This window comes from Bombus bifarius, unplaced genomic scaffold, assembly GCF_011952205.1.
Source record: "Bombus bifarius isolate JDL3187 unplaced genomic scaffold, Bbif_JDL3187 scf7180000008206, whole genome shotgun sequence".
Taxonomy (NCBI): domain Eukaryota; kingdom Metazoa; phylum Arthropoda; class Insecta; order Hymenoptera; family Apidae; genus Bombus; species Bombus bifarius.
In genome coordinates this window covers 1,580,570-1,601,786 of record NW_022884510.1, presented here as the reverse complement: position 1 = coordinate 1,601,786, position 21,217 = coordinate 1,580,570, and the positions used below count along the sequence as shown (strand labels likewise).

Here is a 21,217-nt window from a genome sequence, read left to right as displayed (position 1 = left end):
CGTAGTAAATTCTACGTTACGTTTTAATTTGCTAGGCATTGGATAAACGGTAGGTTAGAATAACGTTGTATCATAGTCGCGCGTGACGTTTCGCCCTAAATACCAATTTCCCTTAGCACCAAGCTCGATGACCAGGTTGACTTCCATCCTTTCCTATCTCCATTTACGCGTAGCCCAACTATCGAATTCATCGAACGACACGCCAAAACATCGCATGAAAAAAACGGTCGCCCGAATCGAAGCAATTCAAGTTCATCGCTTCCGTTTCGCCAAACCACGGTGCACGACCAAGCGCGCGCGCGGGGGTGCGCTTTATCCGCTGGAGCATTCGAACCGTGCTCGAATTACTCGAACGCGTCGAATTTTTCCAATAATTTCTCATGTTCCAGCGTCCAGTCTCGCTTTTCCCCTGCCATCGGTCGCCACCCTAACCCCGGGCAATGCTTGACTCGGTTTCACCGCGCGCGCGACGTGCGATCTAAACGCGTCGCTTTAAATCGTGCCGCGGCGTCAGCCGCGGCGAACAAGTGTCAACCGCACCCAGGAACGTAATCCAACCCCACCTATCCCGCGCTCCAAGCCGCTCACCATTCGTTCTCGCTCTCTCTCTCTCTTTCTCTCTCTCTTTCTCTGTCCGACTCGCTTCGGGATAGCCATCAGCGCGACGGGACGCGAATCGGGAGCGACGAAGGGAGACGGCGACCGTACGCTCTGGGATCCCGTCCGTGGAAGGAGTTTGGCAAGTTATTTGTAGGGAAGGGGGTCGTAGAAAGGGGTCGATACGTATCGCGATTTGCCGGGCGGCCGGGTTATCGGGCAGAAACGAGGGCTGTGAACGAAGGGGAAAAGCGGTCTCTCTCCGGCCTGTCGCGGCTTGCGTGTAGGCAGCTCGCCGCCTACGCCCACGTTACCGGACGCCTGGCAGATAGGGATCATCGAGGCGTGTTCTATCGGCCTCATCTCGGGCACCCTCTAACAACCTCGCGATCCGTTCTCTCTCGCTCCGTCGCTCGCTCTCTCCGTTACCGCTCCGATCTCCGTGTTCGGCCCGTGAAGAAGCAGCAGCGTGAAGCGATGAACGCGGGGCAAGGAGAACGTGCACGACGACGAAGAGGAGGAAGAAGAAGAAGAAGAAGAAGAAGAAGAAGCAGAAGAGGAAAAAGAGGGAAGAAAGAGGTGGAAGGGGGAGGAGAACGAGGACGGAAGACCCGTTGGCGCCATTGAAGCCCGAGATACGAGCCGAGGAGAACGCTTCTATGGCACGCCGGGTACCCCGTGCGCACACAGACGCGCCCGTTCTGGGAGGACGGGGAACACGAACGGGGTCTATTTTTGTCGGGTGGCGGCGGCGGTGGCGGGACAAAAAGCCTGCGGCTTCTACCCTGCTCCTCGCTGTCTTTCTTCCTCCATCGTCGATTCCACGTTTTTTCCCCTTCGTCCTCACTTCCCTTCCTCGTCCCCCAACCGCCGCTCTTTTCACTCCGTGCGCCTCTTTTTTTGCTGCCACGTCGCTTCTACCGCACTCCGTTCTCGTCGTTCTCGTCCGTCCCTCTCGCTCCACCGTAACAACTGTTCCGTCGGGTTTGCTCTCGCTCCATCCTCGTCGCACCCTGCTAAACTAGCTACTGCCCTCCTTGTCGCGCGCGCTTCTCTCTGTCGCGTCCCGTTCCGACGACGGCCAAAGCAATCGAGTGTACGAGCGACCGAGACACGCGATACCACCGTGCGCGTTCGACGAAGACGACGAGAAAGAAAGAGGAGAAAGGAGGAAGCCACGGCGGCGGAACGGAGACGGAGGGCAGTCAAGCCGTGGAAGAGAAGAGAAGCTCTGGCCAAGCACGACCGAATCGAGTCGAGTCGAGCCGGGTCGCGTTGCTTCGAGCCGAGTCGAGTCGAGTCGAGTCAAGTCGAGCCGAGTCGAGTAGAGAGTCGAGCACCGTGCTCGGCTAAAGAAGGATGGAGAAGCAACCAGCGCGGCGATGACTACGCCAAGGGCAAAGAGGCGGAAAGAGGAAGAGGAAAGGGAAGCCGCGCGCGTGAAAGACAGAGGGAGAGTGAGATCAACGCGGGAGATGGAGCACGAGGGAGACGAACAGAGAGCCGGCAGAGTGAGGACGGTATGGGCGCAGCGGGTTGGGGAAAAAGGCTGAGGCCGTGGCTCCCTTGGCGGCCCGCTACTAATTGCCGCCGGCCGCTCCTGGCTACGGGCCGCTGAGCATCGTGCCACGCACAACAGCCAGCACGGTTATGTTATGTTCCGTGGGTTATAGGCGTGACTGTATGGTCGAGGCCCGAGCTCGGACGCTCGAATTATATACCGCGCCATGCGCTTTCGGCGCTCGAGCTCGACTGTCGCGCGTCCCGCTTTTCGAATGCAGACGACTTTTCCGGGACGTGGTCTTGATCGCGCCGCGAGACCTCGACCGAGTATATTTCGAGGACGTCCGTTTGAAAAGTTCGATGACGAGGCACGGAATACGAATATGCGAGTGTGTTTTGTCATGGAACGAAGAACATTTATAATCTGTAGTCTATAGGATCGACGGAAGTTTTCAAAGACGGATAGTTGGACGCGTAAAAAGGTTTCGACAGGAAAACGAATAAAGTTGCGCCTTTCGTAGAATTTACGCTTTTGCTAACCGAGCGATACTCGGTATTTTGGTCTAATTGGTCAAGCTGTTTGTAATTTGGCGATACTTTCATATTGCCGTAGCTCGTCTGTATCCGCCGATATGCGTATTTCTACTAAGCTAACTTTTAGTATCCCCCAACCGAACGAAAGAACGAAACAGAGCGTCCAAGGAGAAGTTTGTTCGTTCTGGGCTTCGTCACCTCTCGATCTCGGCGAATTTTTCATTCTCAGTTATATTCTCCGCGATTGCCGCGTTATATTCTAAGATGAAATTTTCACCGAGCGCAAGAATTTGGTACGAGGCGTTCGTACAAGAATCGTCGAGAATTCACCGATTCTTCACCAAGCACAATCGCTGTTCTCCATAATTAAACGCTCTTATGCAAATCTTCGACTTTTGATACGCTTTGTTTTTTATTCCACGTATCAGCATCGACGGAGTGTTTAAAGCGGCCAGACATGTTCGCTGCCTGCATACATCGTTGGTTTCTTTATAAAGCTTGCGAACAAACGCGGCAAGAATAACCTTCGAAAGCGGAATTCTTTGTTCTCAGAAGGCAGCTGTAAATTAAGTTCTCGCCAAAAATTAAATATTCAAGATACGTCGCCGTCATCCGTCGATTTATCTTCTCAAGGATTACTTCAAATTCATCGATATACCAAATTCCCGAGAACTGAGAACATAGCAAATAGCTACCAAAAAATAGGAAGAACGGAGCGCGCAAAGATACATTAAGTGCGTATATACGTGCAAAGAGATCCCCTTGAGTGGAGGCGGCGCGGATAAGCGTCAGCGGGTGAAATAACGTTCATTGAGGCGGCGAAAGCCAACGGAGAGCGACGTCGAGGCGGCGGCGTCGACGGGTTGCGCAAATAAATAAGAGATATGTATAGGTGGCCGGTGGGATATATAAATCGATCGTTACGCCGGTTAAATTCAAAACAGCCGTCGGCTACGTAAATAGGAGGGCGAAGTAGCATGATGCGCGCGATGCTTTTCTAAATGGCTCGTCGTAGAATCGTAGAGAATTCTGTGAATCGAAGGGGGCTGGCGGCCCGGGGGGTAAAAGGAGGATCGATCACGCACCGGGATTGCGTCGAAAGAGGAGGCGAAATCTCAACTTTCCGACCCGATGATCGGGAAAGATGGCTCGCTAATTAGCCGAACCGATGACGACCACGAGTTATCGGCACGCAGAGTGAGAGAGAGAGAGAGAACGATGGAGATAAGCGGCGCGTCTACTCGCACGATCCTCGCGCTAATTTGCGGCGTGAGGCATATCGGGTTTAAGGCCAAGCTGTCTGTTCCGTTTTGCGTGATAACATCTCGGGATTGGCTCTGTGTCGTTTGCTTGGTTACGTCGCCTCCGTTTTTGGAGAGCATAACGAATTCGAGATGTTTCTTGGAATATCTTGAACGAGCCTTCTTTCCTTGTTCGAAATCAAACGTTTAATGTTTCGAGTAAAGTTATGGCATAAACTAAACGCATTACACCAGAAGCGTTTAATCGTACGAATACGATAATTATTTTGTTCTCGCGTGGAACACATTTTGTAGCTGAATTTCAATATCGTTTCTTTGTCGATATCAGGATCGATGCGTCACGACGGCTCTGGATGTTCGCGATTCTCGGATCTCGAAAGAGCCAACGCGTGACTAAACGCGAAACCACCCTCTGGCTAACCTCTTTTCCTGGGGACACGGTTGAATCGCGAAGATAGCGCTTCGAAACGGGAAAACTAACGGTAACGATAACGAGCCCTATTCAACCGCGGAACAGATATCAGCTCATAAACCACCGACGGCGTGTTTCTCTTCGCGGGCGGAATTTCTCGCGCAGAAAAGTGTGGCGTGGTTGCGCCTTGGCGCGCAACGACGATCTCACGGAAACGCGAAGCGTTCTGCATGTATGCTCACCGATTTCGATCGTTCGCGTTGTTGAGTGCGCTCGTTCGACCCTGGACACCGCAATAAACTTGCTCTTCCCGGGGAAACCGAGCGGTCTGACGATTTCTTAGCTTTTCTCTTTACGGCGGATAGGAGAAAAGCCTGTTTCGTTTTCAATGAAACGTAATCTCGAAAGTTGATAGTTCGATCGTCAAGATTCCTACGATTTCGATACAAATTTCCCAGTTCTGTGTACTTTACAGCTCGCTCCTCAATGTCAAGCGTGAACATTTTAAAAATATTCTAAATTATAGGTTTTTGATAATAAATTATATCGAAGACGTTCCGTATATTAGGAGAAAAGTATCTATTATCGTGTATTGCCTTCGCATAGTAATTTTTAACGTTTAAAACACCAAATATTGGTTTTCATTAATGTATCAAGTATTGAAACGCATTTTATTAGAACTGGTTTCGTTCGTAACGGTCTACGAATAGTTGTTTGACGATTAAATATCATAATAGTTAAATATCGCGAATGATCAAATACTGTCGTTAAAAATCTTCGCGCTATTTCTCTCGTCGTTCGATTAAATTCGGTAATACACGAGGCATTCGAGGAATTCAAATTGCGCCAACTTCTACCGCACGCTCAACGTCAAGCAAAAATTCACGATCGTCTATATCGCACGCTAACCCCGACCCAAGCCTAACCCTTCAAAATATACCCACCTTCTTCGACATCGTCGAGCCCCTGCACGCACCCTGCATAAAGAAACGGAGAAAAAAAAATTCGAACGACCGGTGGGTCTGGGACGAGAAATCGAAAGGACGACACCGGAACGAGCGGGATGGAAAAAATATCGGCGCTCCCCCGCCGGCCCTAATGGTTTCCAACCCCTTGCCCTAATATATCCCGTATTCCGGATCTGGCGTAGCGCGCGCACCCCTTTCGGCCTCTCCTTTTCTATTCTTCTCTGTCTGCGTCCCTCTCACCGCGGGCCAACGGCGCACGATTATTATCACCGACCCTGCCCCGATAATGAAAGTACACGCACGTGCTGGTATTAGTGTCGAGAGAGCAGCAGGGTTCGCCGCCTGGTTGCATTCAGGCCCCGGACAGCCACTGCACATACGAGTGGGGGACACAATGAGGGTGGCTCCGGTGTTTCGGCTCCGCTGAGTCACGCACTAAAGAGAAACGCGTGAGGTCTCTCCGCGTGGCCTGTGGCCCGGACAAGCCCCGTGGATCCGTCTGTTTTTTCCTCGTGGAATTTTTGTTTTTTACCTTGGCTAAAGTATAGGGAACCAACGGAGCCTTTCTCATTGCTTCTTTTCGTATCTCGATCGATGGGGAATTAATCTATCGCGCGGTACTCTTCGGCTTACGTCGAATCCAAGAGCGATCGATGCTCCTTGCGGAAAGAGGTTTCCGGAATTTTTGATTCTCCTGTAAATTTACATCCTAAATAGGTGTTTGTTACGCTTTCGTTGGCGATTTTCAATCCCACTCCCAATCATTCCCACTTCTAGACAGTTTTCTAGAAAAGAGAACATTTTTACAAAGTGTACGCTCCTCTGAATCAAACGAACATCGCATCTCTCCCTTTCTGTTTGCTGGTACCAGTTTGGATATCATTTTTTAAACAAAATCCACCGTTCAACCCTGTCGGCTAATCCATACGCACGGGGCAAAGAATAAAAGGGCTGAATCGAACGAACGATTTTCGCAGTGACCAGAAAGCTATTAGAGGAGGAGGAGAAAGAGAAGCAGAGACCAGGTTGCTTGCCAAAAAATCCAAGTGCACCAGTCAACCGACGGCGGCGGTTTCTAGCCGCGGCGCATTATTTTCTGCTCTCCTCGAGGAGGTCAACTGTTTTATTGACTGAGGGTCGAGGTGCGCGGCCTCGGAGAACCACGGTTACGGTTAACCGAGCCAAACCTCTGAAATCGTAGCGGGGAATTATCGGTTCAGTTAGCCGCTCTGCTCCGTTTCCCCTTTTTCTCTACGCGAAGCAAGGACGTTGGTTCTCTCCTTGCGTCGATGGAACATGCTGCGGAAACCCTTTGAAAACGTTCTAAAAATATCTGGGATATTGGAACTGCGCGTTTCTACCCTCAAAATCGCAATAAGTTCCTACGATTATTTCCTTTTCCCAGGTTTTAGTTGCTTTGTACTTGACTTTAGCTACGAGCAGAGCGCACGTACGGGAGAACGGCAATTTAAAAATGTATTTTTAAGGAATTTTGGTCATTCCGAATCGTAAATCGGTAGGTCGTGGATTTTTGAATCGTCGAGAAAAGTTACGCCGAATGTTTCGTCGTTCCATCGGTCGATATAAACCAATGGGCTCTACGTTCAATTTTTTGAATTATCGAGAATATTTCCTACCCCGCCCCCTCCCCCTCCCCTCCCAAACTTTACACGGCATAAGCTTCATATTCAAACGAAAATTTGGACAAATATAAGGTAAATAATTGAACGCGCTACAGATTTTCGGAACATTACGAAAGGAGCAATAAAATACTTACGATTGTTTCACAAATATTTTTCAAGAATTTCAACGTGAAAAACGTATATCGAATTTCTAGTTATTTTTACATTCTATACCTTCTAGGTGTAAAAACAGAACTTTTTCTTTCGCAACGCTTCGGAGATATCGGAGAAATGAAAATAAAATACGTGAAATTAATCGTTGGACTTCGATAGATTAAAAATTGAGATCAATACTTTCCGATATATGTATATCTTGCGCAAGTTGGAAGTTATGGTACTGATAAAACCGAAGAATATTAAAGGAAACTATCTATTTCTCTTTCTCCTAAATAACGTAAAGCCTACGATTTTTCTACTAAAAACGTACGACCGTAAAAAGATTCAAATTCGAAAACCGCTGATAACGGCGTTGCAGTATATTTCTTTGCGACATCGCTTTAAAATTGCGTACAGGTTCGTTTCCGACGTATAAGAATGCGCCAGATAAATCATTCATAGATAGAAACTAAAAATCCAATTAGAAGCAAAAGAATATTCGCAAGGATGACCAAAGCTTTCGCTGGAACGAGAATCATTAAGTCATTTTTCCCCTGTTGGTCTGGACAAAGAGCTTCGGAGAAAAAAAAAACGAGGCGCACAAGTTTTCCACTGTGCAAACAGCGTACCGTTCCATCGGGAAAGCAAACGACGTCCCGACGATTAGCTAGCTCGCCGGATAAAAAAGGAGAAGCGAAAATCGTCGGTCGATCGTCACGGTAACAGATGCCGCGATTGCGGTGTCGGATCGACCGCTTTCTATTGAAGCACCAGCCAGCCGGCCGCAATCTTTTCCGAGCGACATACACACTCGGTGAGCGCACACACGTGCACGTACATACAATGAGAGAAGGCCGCGGCGACGAAAAGCGTGCAAGCCCAGCACACGCGAGAGTAATCGCTTTCCAACGCCGCCCTTTCGACCAAATTAACCCCGTTAAACGTCACCCTTCGATTCAAGTTTCCAGCTTCGAATATTTCCAACGTCGATAACTCTCGATTCCTAGAAAGTATTAATTTCTCATTGGAACTATTTAAACATCGTAGGGATATCGGACGCTAAATAAAACGTTTCTCATCGAGGGAGAGAATATTCTTCGAAAGTATCGTCTTACGCGCTGAAACTTGCTCGCTAGAACTCTTCTAAATTTAAATTTCAATTTTTTTTTCAGCTTTCATATCTGTCCGTTCTAGCTGAACTTTTGGGAAACACGATTCCCCGAGGCCTTGTGCCGATCGAATCCACCCCAATAGTTCTAAACCCACATCCCTCAACCCTTTTATCTATCGCTCTCTCAAAACCTACATTCCTGTTTGTACTTTCAAAAGCAATAGAAAAAAGGACGATTCGAAAAAAAACAAGGCAAAAAAAAAGCGGTCGTGAAAAAGCCCACATCGTCTCTTTCGCAACGATCCTGGCCGTTTCACCCCGCGCGGTAACCATTCCGGCAATTTCCAGGGAAAAAACGGACACGAAGAGGCAAGCAGGGGAACGCGCGTCCTTCTCCGTAGCTCGGGGCCAGTCGTCGCGTTTTTTCGGCCGCGATCGTTCCGGCGCGCAACCGAGCGTGCCTTTTCGACGGCGCGCCGCTCCGTGTAGTCGGTGAAACGCATGCGTGCGTGCGTGCGTGCTCACCAGAACGGCGGCGGACAGAGAGAGCCGGTCGTCGTTGGCACACGTGTGTAACGTGCACCGTGTGTAGTATGTGTATACACGCGGCAGCAGGCTACGCAGAACCGCGTCGAGCGCGATCGTCACGTACACGCACGCCCACACGCGGACGAGAGAGACGGCCGCTGCCGCCGCACGCTCACGGGCCCGTACTTGTACGGGACCTTTAGCGGCTCGTGAGCCACAGTCGGGACGATCAATGACAACCCGCCCCTCCCGCCACGTCCCTCGGTGTCGGTCGTGTTCACGGAAGGCACGATAAACGCTCTCTCGCTCCGGATCACGGGTCTCGGAGAGAACGTTCTCCGACCGCTCGCCCCGCGCTCCTCCTCTCCATCGCGTCTACCACCTTTCCCCTCCTGCCGTGCGCTTCCACTCACCCTACTCTCGCAGCTTCCCTTTCCCCGTACTTCGCTTCTCCGCGGCTCTCCACAGCCGCCGCTTCATCGTCGTTCTCTGGCACAGGGCACAGGCTGTGCCGCCGCCGCGCGCTCCGCCAGCGTCGTTCCTCGCTCTCAATCAAGATAGACGCGCGCGAGAGGCTTAGCACCGGCAGAGGAGGCAAGAGAGCGTCGGCAGAATTTCTCCGTGACTCGAGGGAGCGACCGATATAGGGGCGGCGAGGGTGACGCGGGGACCGGAGAACGGACCGAAGCCACAGGCGGCGGAACCGAGAAGGGAGACTTACTGCTTCGAGTCGCAGCCGACGCCGCCGCCGCCGCCGCCGCCGCCGCCGGCTCGAGGGGACGACGAACGGACGAACGAACGAACGAACGAACCAACGAACGAACCAACGAACGAACGAACGAACGAGGCGGGCAGGGTGGATGGCTTGGATGGGTGGGTGGCTGGGTGGTTAGCGATGGGCGCTCGAGACACGAGCTCTCGAACAATTTCCAGCGCGAATACGCCACGATGATATCTCCGCGGGGAAATTGCCGCGACGCTGCTGCAGCAGTTGGGGTGGAAAGGATTAATTGGTGATCCGGGTTTGTTGATAGCGCTGCTGGGTGAAATGTTGGCTTTTTCTTGTTTTCCCTTTTTTCGCTCAGCAACTTTTTGCAGCGAGGTTGGTGTTACCGTTGGTTTCAGGGATTTTTGGCGGTGGGATCTAGCGTCTGTCGGGTTAGGAAAATTGCGATAATCGAACGAATAGCGTTCTTCCTGCTTCACTTTATTCTTCTTTTTTGTATTTTAAATACTTTTGTCGTAAGCGTTCTAAAACGCTATTTCATCGACTTGCTGACTATCGCTCGAGATGTACGAGTATCACGGATTTTTATTTTCTCTCTCTTTACGTCAACGTTATACAAATTTTACTGTTTCGTTCGCCTGTAATTCGATATTTGTACTTGTGTTTATGGACCATTGCTATCCGAATTGCTACATTTGAAATTTCATACGTAAGTTGCGTTCTTTTGGAACATCGTCAGGACTTTTCTCCAATATGACGGTAGCCAACTACGATAAAAACTTGAATATATCGCACGCTGGCATCAGCAAATGCGAAATAAGCAAACGTACCTCGACTTAATTGTCCTATCGAAAATTTCAGCCACGATATGAAAGTACAATAACCAGTCTCTTTACATACAGTCGAGAATACATACGTCGAGACGTGGGTGGCTGCTATTTGCGAAATTATCATCCAAAAGATCATCGCTAAAATCATAGAATCATTGGATCGCATAGGATCACACGGGATCGCTAAAATCCAGTGACGTCTGAGAAGTTGCTCGAATTCGACTGGTTGCCGTCGATCCTGGTGCGTCTCGAAACCATCGCTGAGGGTGGCCGGTATAGAGACGCGGCAAAGCGCGCGACTGAGAGAAGGAACGGCACGGCACGGCGTCGCTGAGAGAAAGAGAAACGCAGAAGAGGGCTCGCCGTCGTGCGAAGGCAGCGGTGCGGACAGAGAAACGAAGAGAGGCGACAGAGGCGAGGCGCGAGCGAGCGAAAGAGAAAGAAAGGCGGCGAACGGATACCGGCGCAGCCTGTCTGTGCCTCTGCTTCGGAAAGTGACTAATGACTAGCCGGCCAGACCTACTCTTCTGCCACCCAACGAGAGAGAGAACGAGGAGCGCGCGCCGTAGCCGGGAGAGAACAGATACCGGAGAGGTGAGCCGCTGTTATCTCGCGGCCCTCGACGACGGTCAACCGTGAAAAATGACTATCGCGACGAAGAAATATTTTACGGGTGGCGCGTTCGAACGGCGTCGTTACGCGCCGTGAGCACACATCGTGCGCAACTAGAGGAGAAATAAAGGAAAACGAGACGAAAATAAGAGAGAAGGATAGAAAAGGAGGGAATCGAAATATAGAAAACGAACAAGGGGAAAATGTAAAAAGATCGGCGACTAAAAATCGTGTAGAAAAAGGAACGAGAAGGAGAGGTGTGCGCCGTCCGAGAGGAGATCGTTAGGACGACTCTATCGACTGTCAATTTTCTTTCGTTTTTCGAAAAACGCGTATCTTATCGAGTTTCTTCGCGATTACGAATATACGTATCTTGAAAATATTCGTAACGATCTAAGGACAGTAGAAATTCGATTCGTAACGAACTTGTTAATTACGAAAGAAATATCCGAGCATTTATTCTACATGGATGATAATTTTGCCAAACGAAACGGAAAAATTAAAAAGAAGAAATAATAAACCGGGCAGTGTTTCCGTAGATTGGGAAATTTCCCGTTTATCTCTGACATTTCATATTTCTAGCGTAAAAAGTGCTCCGAATGCCGACTGATATCAATTTCAGATTCGCACGTGGCGTTTGTTTGGCCAGACAGAACGCATATACATACGTGTCACGATCGTCGGCCTCGAGCGTACTAAGATCTTGGTCGTTGGGGAAGATTCGAAGAGCTAGAGCATCGCGAATCGAATGGAAGAGAGACGCCTCTCCACTGATCGATCTCCGACGCGACTAGCACGCGGAACTGAATCCGGATCGGATGAACGAGAGAACCGGGCAACTTTATGCGCCTGCTCTGCTTCTCTTCCTTCCGTGGGAAGCGGGGCCAATCTCTCTCTCTCTCTCTCTCTCTCTCTCTCCTTCTCTCTGCCACCGTCGCTACCGCCTCCGTTGCCTCGCTCTTCTTCTCGCTCCTCCCTCTCTTTCTCTCTCCCTCTCGTTACTTCCGCGCCTGGAATCCCACGCTTACGCCGCCACGAACGTCAGAGGCGTAAATCCGAGAGAGCTTCCTGGGCTGCGAAGCGTCGCGGCGTCGTTAATGATAGCTCCGAGCCGCGCTCTGCCTTTCTGCCGTCGTGTTCTCGCTCTCTCCCTACCTCTCTCTCTCTCTCTCTCTCTCTCTCTTTTGCTCGCTCGTTCTTGCTCCGTCGTCGCCTGAAAACGCGCCCGCGCGCGCCTCGAGACCCAAAGCCTCGGGAAAACGCGCGTTCGTTCGCTCGTTTGCCTCTCGCCGCTCGCGGCGACCATGAGTCGATGTCGTATGGCGGGTGAAACTTTTGGGTTCCGAGATATACTACATCCTTTTAACCGGTTCATCGAGTTCATTTCGCGTTGGATAACGCTTCTAGCGGGTAAGACGAGTTCATTCGAACTAGTTAATTGGTTCGATGACTGCGTTTGATAACGCTGTTGGATAGTGTTTCGCTTTTGTTCTTTTTTTTTTCAGTTCCATCGAGTCTCGCGCTAGTCAAATTACCTCGATTCGAGCGATTTAAGGTCCGCTTTAACGGCGCGAACCTGTTACTTTATTTTACTTTAAATACCTCCCCGCAAATTTTTCCGCACGTTCTCAACAGTCGAGTTATGTACTTCGACTAAATTTTTCTAACTCCGATCGGTTGCGTCTGTCGATGTCTATGCGCTTTCTTTTGTTAGATAATGCTAGTCGAACGGTATAAAATGCCGGATGTTCGCGACGATGCCCGTCGTTCGCTGCTTCGTAATCGGATGGCGTGGAAACTCGAACTCGAGCGTTTCTTTTTTCACGTCATAGGGACTGCGTCTTCGAGATTGGAAAACATCGCTCATGGATATCGAGCAAATACCGTTCTCCGTAACTTTAAAAAATATCTCGAACTTTTACGCTAACAAACGCGAGACACCATTTTACGAGAAACAGCGTACGACGCTAATACGTAACGTTACGCGTCACCGCGATTCTCGCCCACGTGTGGCGCCAAGAATCTTGGAAAAGAAACTCACGCCCGAAAAAACCGGAGAACCAAAGTCTCCGGAGAAAATGTACACGTACATACATGGACGAAAGACGACACGGAACTATTCGCAAGAGAACGATCGAGACGAGTCTCGATAACAAGAAACGGTCTCGGTGAGTGGAAGAAAGCCTGAGGAATCGATTGCAATCGTGGTGGGATGATAACGACGGCGCGGCGGTCGTTGGGCCGCGCGCGCGATCATCTTGCCGGAAGATCGATCCGTTCCGCGGACCTGGGATTACCATACGCGTTCCCCTCGCCGTTCCGCCAGACAACTTATTATCGGTTATTTATCACGGCAGCCCGTGACTGAAATTTTTCGCGGCGAACGCGTATCAAGAGTTGGAGATGCACCGTGGCGCGCGTTCCACTTGCGAGACGGCAGCCAGCGAAGAAGAGAACCGCCGCGCCAGATCCCGCCGTGAGAAATGGACAGGCCATTACGCGGCCGAGATCGAAGGCCGTGGCGCGCGTTACGTTGGGAACTGCCGCGAGCTGGATCGAGCCGCAAAAGAGAGATCTGGGCCACCGGCCAGTCGACAAAAATGCGACAAAAACCGAAGGAAAATGGAACTCGCGGAATTTTTGATCTTCGAAGAATGCACACGACCAGCGCTGGGAAAATATCGGTTGTGCGCTTCTCCTAGTAACTCGGAATATTTCTTTTTTCAAGAGCACAAAAGCTGTTGCGGCTACAAAATGTATCGCCACATTCCTTTGTTTTCCAATGAAGCGTTTTTTTTATCAAAGTATGCCAATATTTTTTGCAGACGCTCTATATATTTTTAGCCATGCGACAGTTCCAGTGTTAAAAACTACGTGCATTTTTGCCAAGACGCTTCTATAAATAGGAAAACACGATCCTACCGTTTGATATTTCTCGATCAGATCTCTCTGACGAGCCGTGTGCACTCGAACGGTTAAAAATCGATCGGGCATCGGAGGAACCACATAGATCGAGAACCGCATAGTTGTTCGAGATTTCTTTGGCCGGTCGAGCGGCGAATACGCCGCGCCGGCAGCCACCGCGGCTGCCTATGCACGTCCGTGTAATTAGACGTAATTAGGCAGCCACCTTATCCGACCACCTCCTCCCCCCTTTCTCCCTCGCCGCTCTGTTCTTTCTTTCGCTCACCCTTGCCCCGTTCGCGTTGTATAAGAGCGTGCTCGCGATCCATTTTCCTGGCAACCGTGCCCGAGATTTCTCGCGGTTTTTCCACTTGCCCGCTAGATAAATTCTCTCGACCCGTAACCTCGCTGGACCGCCGCGCGAATCCACCGAGAAATCGTCTGCGGTCTACGCTCGCGCGCGCACTCACTCGGAGGCGTTTAAGCGCGACAGCTTCCGGGGATGCTGGTTTTATGGCGAGTTTTCGTGCATGATGATACGTATTATCTGCCTGGTTAGAAACGCGCTCCAGCTTTTTGTCGTTGATTTTCTACCAGCGTCTATTTCTCGTTGATTACATTTTTAATGCGACTGGTACGCACGAGTTTCGTCTTACGCGTTTCTTCCTAGCGAATTCGAACGCAGCGACGAGAAACGTAACGACGAATGATCTAAGCGACAACGAATCGGAGAAAACGTGACGCAACGCGATGCGTTGAGTTTAGTCGCGCGAAATGTCCGCAACTATAGTTTTAGAAATCGATCGAAGTTCACAGACGGCGAGGAAAGGAGCGACGCGTGATCGTAACGCGTTTGCCTAAGGTTCTCACGAAGCGAAGTTTAAAAACGATGACTATAAGCGAAACCGAACCGAAGCAGACTGAAGTGTGTTTATACGTGGTCAGAGTATATTCAGTCCGGCGTCGGACAAATGTGCGAACTCAATACGAAGTATTTTTAGCGTGGCTCGCTTCGAAAACCCTTGGGTACCGACCATACGACTTGTGATTTTGGAGTAACTCGTTTCGCTTCGTTTTCCAGGTGTTTTCTTGCTTTCGGATCGATCCCTTCCAGTTTTATCTGATTTCGGAAAAATTTAACGTCTCGACGTCTACGAACGAACAAATATGCTTTCTCTACGTTATCGAAGCATCCTACGGAACCGCTGAAACCGAGGTAGACCGTTATCTTCGCGTCCTGTTACATCTATCCGTTAGAACAAATAAACGATTATCCTGAAACGTCGAAACTTCGTTGAGTGCACGCGATTCCCCGGAACGATTCGTACAGCTGGCCACAGAGCTGCAGCCTATAGCCGGAAGCGCGGCGAGACCCACGAGGAACACGATAATCCATAGAAGAGACGGACTGACTCACCTTGTTGTGCGGCAGCTGTGTGGGCACGTATAGCGGAGGATCCAATCCGGGACTCGTCACCGCGTGACGGCCGATAATCCTGTCCGCCGGTTTCGCGTCGTATCCTTCCGGCTGGCCGATGTGGAAGCCCTTGCTCTTCACCCAGAACCGGAACTTACTGTTCTCCGCACTGTTCACTTCCTCACCTCTCAGCGTTCGCAATATACGAGCGTACTTTTTGATCGTGATAGTCTTAGTTTTCGCCAAATCTCCGTACGTTTTGATCACCCACGGTTGATACGCGTTGAACATTCCGTCGTTTTGGAATTTCTTGGGTAGACCGGCGTTCTCTGGTTGACCCTTTTGCATCCCGTAACCAGCGCCGTTCACGCCAGCCGACATTCCAGGGAACGGCATGGGTACGCCGTTCTTCGAGTCCATCGCGTTGCCAGCGTTCCCGTTGCCGACGTAGCCGCTGTTCAAGCCAGCGGACGTGCTCAAAGAGCCACCGGTCATGTTGGAAATGTCCAGGTACGACACGGACGAGCTCTTGCCTAGGTTGGTGGCATTTCCGACGAACGTCGCCATCGACGACGACATGTACGGGATCGGAGTGGGCATGCTGAGACCACCGGCGCACAGGCCAGCGGTTGGACTCGCGGCCATGCTCAATCCGGCTACCGATGCGTACGTCGACACATCGGACATGTTCGACGAGGTCTGCCAGCTATTGGACAACACGCTGTTGTTGGACACCGCGTCTGACGTGGACACGGATGCCGAGGATGTCTTGGTTTGGGCGTTGGACCTCGACACGGAACCACCTCGACTCTTGGACGAGGGACTGGTTTCCGGCGACGAGGACGACGAGCCCTTGGTCGCGTTGGTCGACGTGCCACGTGACTTCTTGGTCGGTGGCTCGTCCCGTGGCATAGAGTTGAGATTACCATGGGACGGGCTGTTGTTGTTCTCGGATCTAGAACGCTTGCTGGACGAGCCGGTGGACGAGGATTGGCCCGACGGGGTCGGCGAATTGTTCACCGGCACTCTGCGACGGAGTCCCATTGTCGCGCTGGCCATTATTCCCGGGTATATTTAGTGCGACCGCTAGCCGGTTTCCCTGCTCACGATCGATTTCACACTGTCACTAGTTCACCGGCCGCGTCGTCGTCGATCACCGAAACCGTCAGCCGCCAGCATTATCGTTCGTACGCGGGTACACGCGCCGACAGACGGACGGAGACACAGACAGCAGCCACGTACACAGAGAGACGATACACGAGGCCGAGCGAGCGACAGGGGGTGGTCGTGTGCTGGCTGTTGTATATCGACGTCCACGATGTCCACTGGCGACGGTCCAGTCGTTGTCGTCGCTTCCGGGATGTTGCCCGCGGGAAAATCGACCCGGTTGTCCTCGTCTAGGAATCTTGCCTGCAAAAGAAAAAGAATACCGGCACGTGTGACAAGTGGAATTAGCTATGCACGATTAAGCGGCGGAAACGTTTTAACGAGGCCGGCCCGCTAATGGACTGCCGACCAAGTAGGTGGAAACCTAGCGGCGTAGCGGCCACGGTAATACGCGCTACTGAAATTCACCTACAGAAATTGGTTTCGCCTGTTCACGTTGCCGCAATGCCTTTCTCTTTCTCTCGAGAGAAAAACTTTTTTCGCCTAAAATTAGCTTTTCGACCACAGGCTTACGACCGCCGATTGGAAAGATCGGTATCGGCGTAGATTTCACCAACCACGTAGATGATTACGAGATTCCAGCTCCAGCTTTTTCGAACCGGCTGTAACTTTGCAAAATAAAATCGTATCGATCCGCTTATTCGTTCACTAAGCTCGACTACAGGCTACATTTTCCGTCATTAGTTGACAATTTTCGTTCAAGTCGACTGACATTTTTCGTCCAATTATTTTCTTCCATTCGCTCCTGCTACCCTTTACGGCAAAGCGTAGACTCGCGACACCATGTGTTTCGTACAACGGGCAACAAACGGGTGAACGTGGCAAAAAGATTAATATTAAAACAGAGTTGCATTAATACTAACAAATTATATTAATATTAAATCGACCTTGCAGCCTTTTTTTAGACTAAAAATTAAAAGAATATCTGCCGTCTGCTGATTGTATCAAAATAATTCAAGATTATCGCATAAAGTGCGGTGTGATTTGCGAATTAATATTTAAAGCGTCTATTCAAAATATGCGCATTGCGCGAAGAATAACAACTCACGTATTTTCAGAAACAGCTTTCAAAATTGTAGAATGTATGGTTCCGATACATGAAATGTATTTAGATATCTCGGAAAGGACAGAGCAGTTAAGTTAACATCGCACGGCCCTGAATTAGGCCGAAGCTTCTTATCTTTTTTCGTGTTTCTAAATTGTCGCCTCGACGCATATACTTTAGCGTCTAATCGATTTCACCTCACTATTTCGGCCTCGCGGACTCGAAATTCTTAATTAACAAACGTGGTATTCATTTTTCAAGGAAAAATGTCATTTTAATGAACTTAGGCTGCTTCGAGAGCTTGTCACCACGTCAGAATCCTTAGCTCGTTCGAGAAGACTGTCAAAGGACTGGTGTCTCTTAGGATTAGCCTCGATGATGTGCGAAGAAAAGCTTTGTGAACGCGGGCTACGTTTCCGTCTATCGTCGTAGCGAGTACCGCGGCCGTTAACGGTGTTTCCTAGCAACAGTAAAAGTTTCTTTCGCTATTATATCGTTCCTTCTTCTCGCGACTTTTTGGAAAGCACCGTAGGCTAACAAACGTACACGGAAAGAAATATCGAAAATTTCGAATCACTAATCCTTTGGATGTTTGCTGAAATAAAGACGGCGTGGTTAAAACGTTGTATTCGTGATAAAAGGACAAGGAAAATATGTTTCGCACGTATGCAAATATTGCTTCAATAATTAGTCCCCACGCGATAGGTATCGAAACACGCCGGTTTTTAAATATTCAGTTTCCCTGAACGATGGTTTTTACATGAAATTCTGATCCGTTCTACCGATACTTTCGCCAAACGATAAAATACCTTGAGATAATTGAAAAACTGTGTCTTTGCCGAGCACATATCACGCACTGGTCGCAAAACCAAAGAAACGAATGCACGATCGCGATTCACACATGCGTTGCAAGGTATCCAACCAAAACTGAAATAAAAGGAAACGCTCGAAAAAACAAAACAGGAACGCGTCGACGTTTTTTAAACGACTCTCGACGCTCGACGAAATCGATATAGAAACCAACGCTTCATCGTGGCGGTGTAACGAGCCGCGACGTTTCCGACACGCGAAAAACGACGTTCGTCCTCGAGAGGATCCCAAGACGCGAAAATGGTGATGGAAGCGCAAGAAGGGGGCAGGGATTGTATGGTAAGCCGGCGGCGGCGGCTGTCATTCGGCTACGACCACGAAGCTACGAATTCGCACGTCAGCCGACTATTCGGACTCGTGCATGCGCGCCACTAATGGATTTTCGTAAGACAGGTGTTAGAACGGCGGCGCGACATAAATGGTATGCAATTAGACACGAGCGCGACTCGGACGGCGGCGCAGCGAATTAGGAAACCGGTTATTTAACCAGCCACCGATTTCCTTTGCGTATCGCGATCGTCTCGCCACGCTAACGTCTCGTCATTGACGATACTAGCGATATACGTGCCGAATTTTTTGAAAATCTTCGCCGACGATTTTTTAGCTTGCCTGCATATTGAGAAAATCTAGTCGACTGATTTAAGAAGTCGAAATATCGTACATATCGAAACGCGCATCGATTCGAAAGCGCGCAACGCGTCCGTTAATTATCGACTACCACGAAATCGAACGAGCAGAAGGAAGGAAGCCGACGGAAAAGCGTTCACGAAAATGGAGAAGCGAACTTTCAACATCCCCTCGTCGCGCTCACCCTTCGCCGTTACGCCCCATGATTCCAGCCCTATCTCAGATCAAACTAACCCCTGCGTCAGCCTGTTATGATCGAGACGAGACCCTCTTCGATCGGCCAATGGAATCATCGAACACGTTTCGAGTTAAATATTCTACCCTGCATGTAGCAATAGCCTTCTTAATGGCGTTTCTAAGAGACAGAGCAAGGTTTTGTAATGTTTAATTAAACTTTGAATATTCTCAGTTTCGCAACGTACGACATACGAAACATCCGCTAATTCGTAAGCGATACCGATATCATTCTCAATGCAAGTTTTTCGTGTCATTTAAATCGAATTTTTACGTCGCAAAAGCGACGAACAAGCGAAAGTTAGTCTCAGCTTCCTAGTAATTGCGAAGAAGAATTAATCTCTAGATTAGGGTTAAAGATTAGGGAAAGGAAAGAAGTTATTGGTGCGGCTGCTCGTATAATTGAGTCAGATTTTGTTTTCGTAATTATCGCAAAGCGGCGCGACAACCGTAACGAACGACAGGTATATAGAGATAGGCCGCGTCAGATAATCGCCAAGCAAACCCATCGGCGAACGCTAATTCAATAAGGTCGATCGGCAGACCATACGCCGCGATAGCCTGAATCGTGTAATGAACTCGCCGCGATGTATCCACGCTCCTTTAGATAACAGAATTCAACAGAAATGAAGGAAGAGAGGGGAGAGAAAGAGAGAGAGAGAGAGAGAGAGAGAGAGAGTGCAAATCGGTTATCATAGGAGTTGGTGGAATTTATAGAAAAGTTCCGACAAAACCTATCTTTTTTTTTCTTTTTTATAGATCGTCTAATTTAAGGATTTACGTAAACCCTTTTTCAAATCTGTTAATCGAAGACCAAATGACATAGGCGAAGTATATCGCACGTTAGTATGCGTTAGCACACTTAGGTCATACGCTATTTATGCGTTGGATATCAAAGTCTACTTTTTATCAATTTGTCCTTGATAAGTTATGAGAAAGTAATCATCGGTCAGCGGTAAACTATCGAAAGTCGAGCTTCTAATAATTTCGGTAGCTATTTTGGAATACGGATTACGCGAACCGTCGTCTATTTTTCAATCTTTTACGCGATATTACGCAAGCCAATTTTAATTTCTAACAAATCCAAAACCATTTACCGTCGATCTATCCGAATCGACGAAGACGTAGCCGAAGCAAGGTTAAACCGAAAAATCGGGTCGAAAAATCGATTTCCAAGATCTCGACTGGGAATTACTATCCACGGGGAGCGATAACGAAGCTAGAGTCCAAGAAGGGAACCGATGGAACGAGGCCGATAGCCTCGTCGCGATATAACCGCGCTCCTTTAGGTGGCAGAAACGAGGTCTTTAGCGCGGCGCGGCGCGGCTGCTTAAGGCGGCGCACGGCTTACTGTAAATTATCTCCGGCGTCATTATCAAAGATTGCGCGCGCGACCAAGAATGAAAATCGAGGGAAAACCGCCGCCGGATGACGACGAGGCCTATTCTCCATGGCGACTCGTCGAAAAATTTCTTGCGTATTCTCTTTTTCGCAAGGACGCGTTTCTTTTTTCCTTCTACCGTTATCGTCGATCCAAGTTTTTGTTATTACCATGATTATTATCATCGTTGTTGTTGTAAAACCGCAAGGCTGTGTTACTTGGTGCAACTACGCGGGCCTAGAAAACCCAGGAACGCTAGCTGCGCACAACCAAAAAGCTCTAAGCCCATGCTGTTCGTTGGCCGTTCGGGAATTGGTGCACTATTCTTGCACTATTTTTGTTTTTCTAGTTATTTATTTATCTGTAACTGAAACGAGAGATGAAACGGAAGACGATAAGATTTATTTTTACCTACGATACATTGCCACCTTGACGATAATTATTAGCCGCCTATTGATGTCACGTAGCTTACGATGCAAGTGCATTCTGATTTACATTTTTAAGCACTACATATTTTACATATTAACTGCTGTATCGTTTTACCTTATCACTGTGGCATTACACTGTGCTATTGGCTATAAAGTAATTCCTTTAGTTATAACGGATATTACTTCGCATTTCTCTAATCTTTAGATTTAGTCGACCATAATCAACCGTAATCTTTTTTCTTACGATGGGCAAAAATTCCGATTGTAGTGGGGGCGAATTCC

At 49.2% G+C, this 21,217-nt stretch overlaps 1 protein-coding gene across 6 annotated transcripts in view; it reads right to left on the bottom strand.

Annotated features, from left to right (window-relative positions):
• The window catches only part of LOC117210537, a 71,369-nt gene that overhangs the window by 35,612 nt on the left and 14,540 nt on the right, over nt 1-21,217 (bottom strand). For all 6 annotated transcript variants that reach the window (XM_033453655.1, XM_033453657.1, XM_033453653.1 and 3 more), the window contains one exon: nt 15,184-16,593. In XM_033453655.1, coding sequence (XP_033309546.1) covers nt 15,184-16,242 — 1,059 coding nt within the window. In that variant the 5' untranslated portion in view covers nt 16,243-16,593. The remainder of the gene's footprint in view (nt 1-15,183; nt 16,594-21,217) is intronic.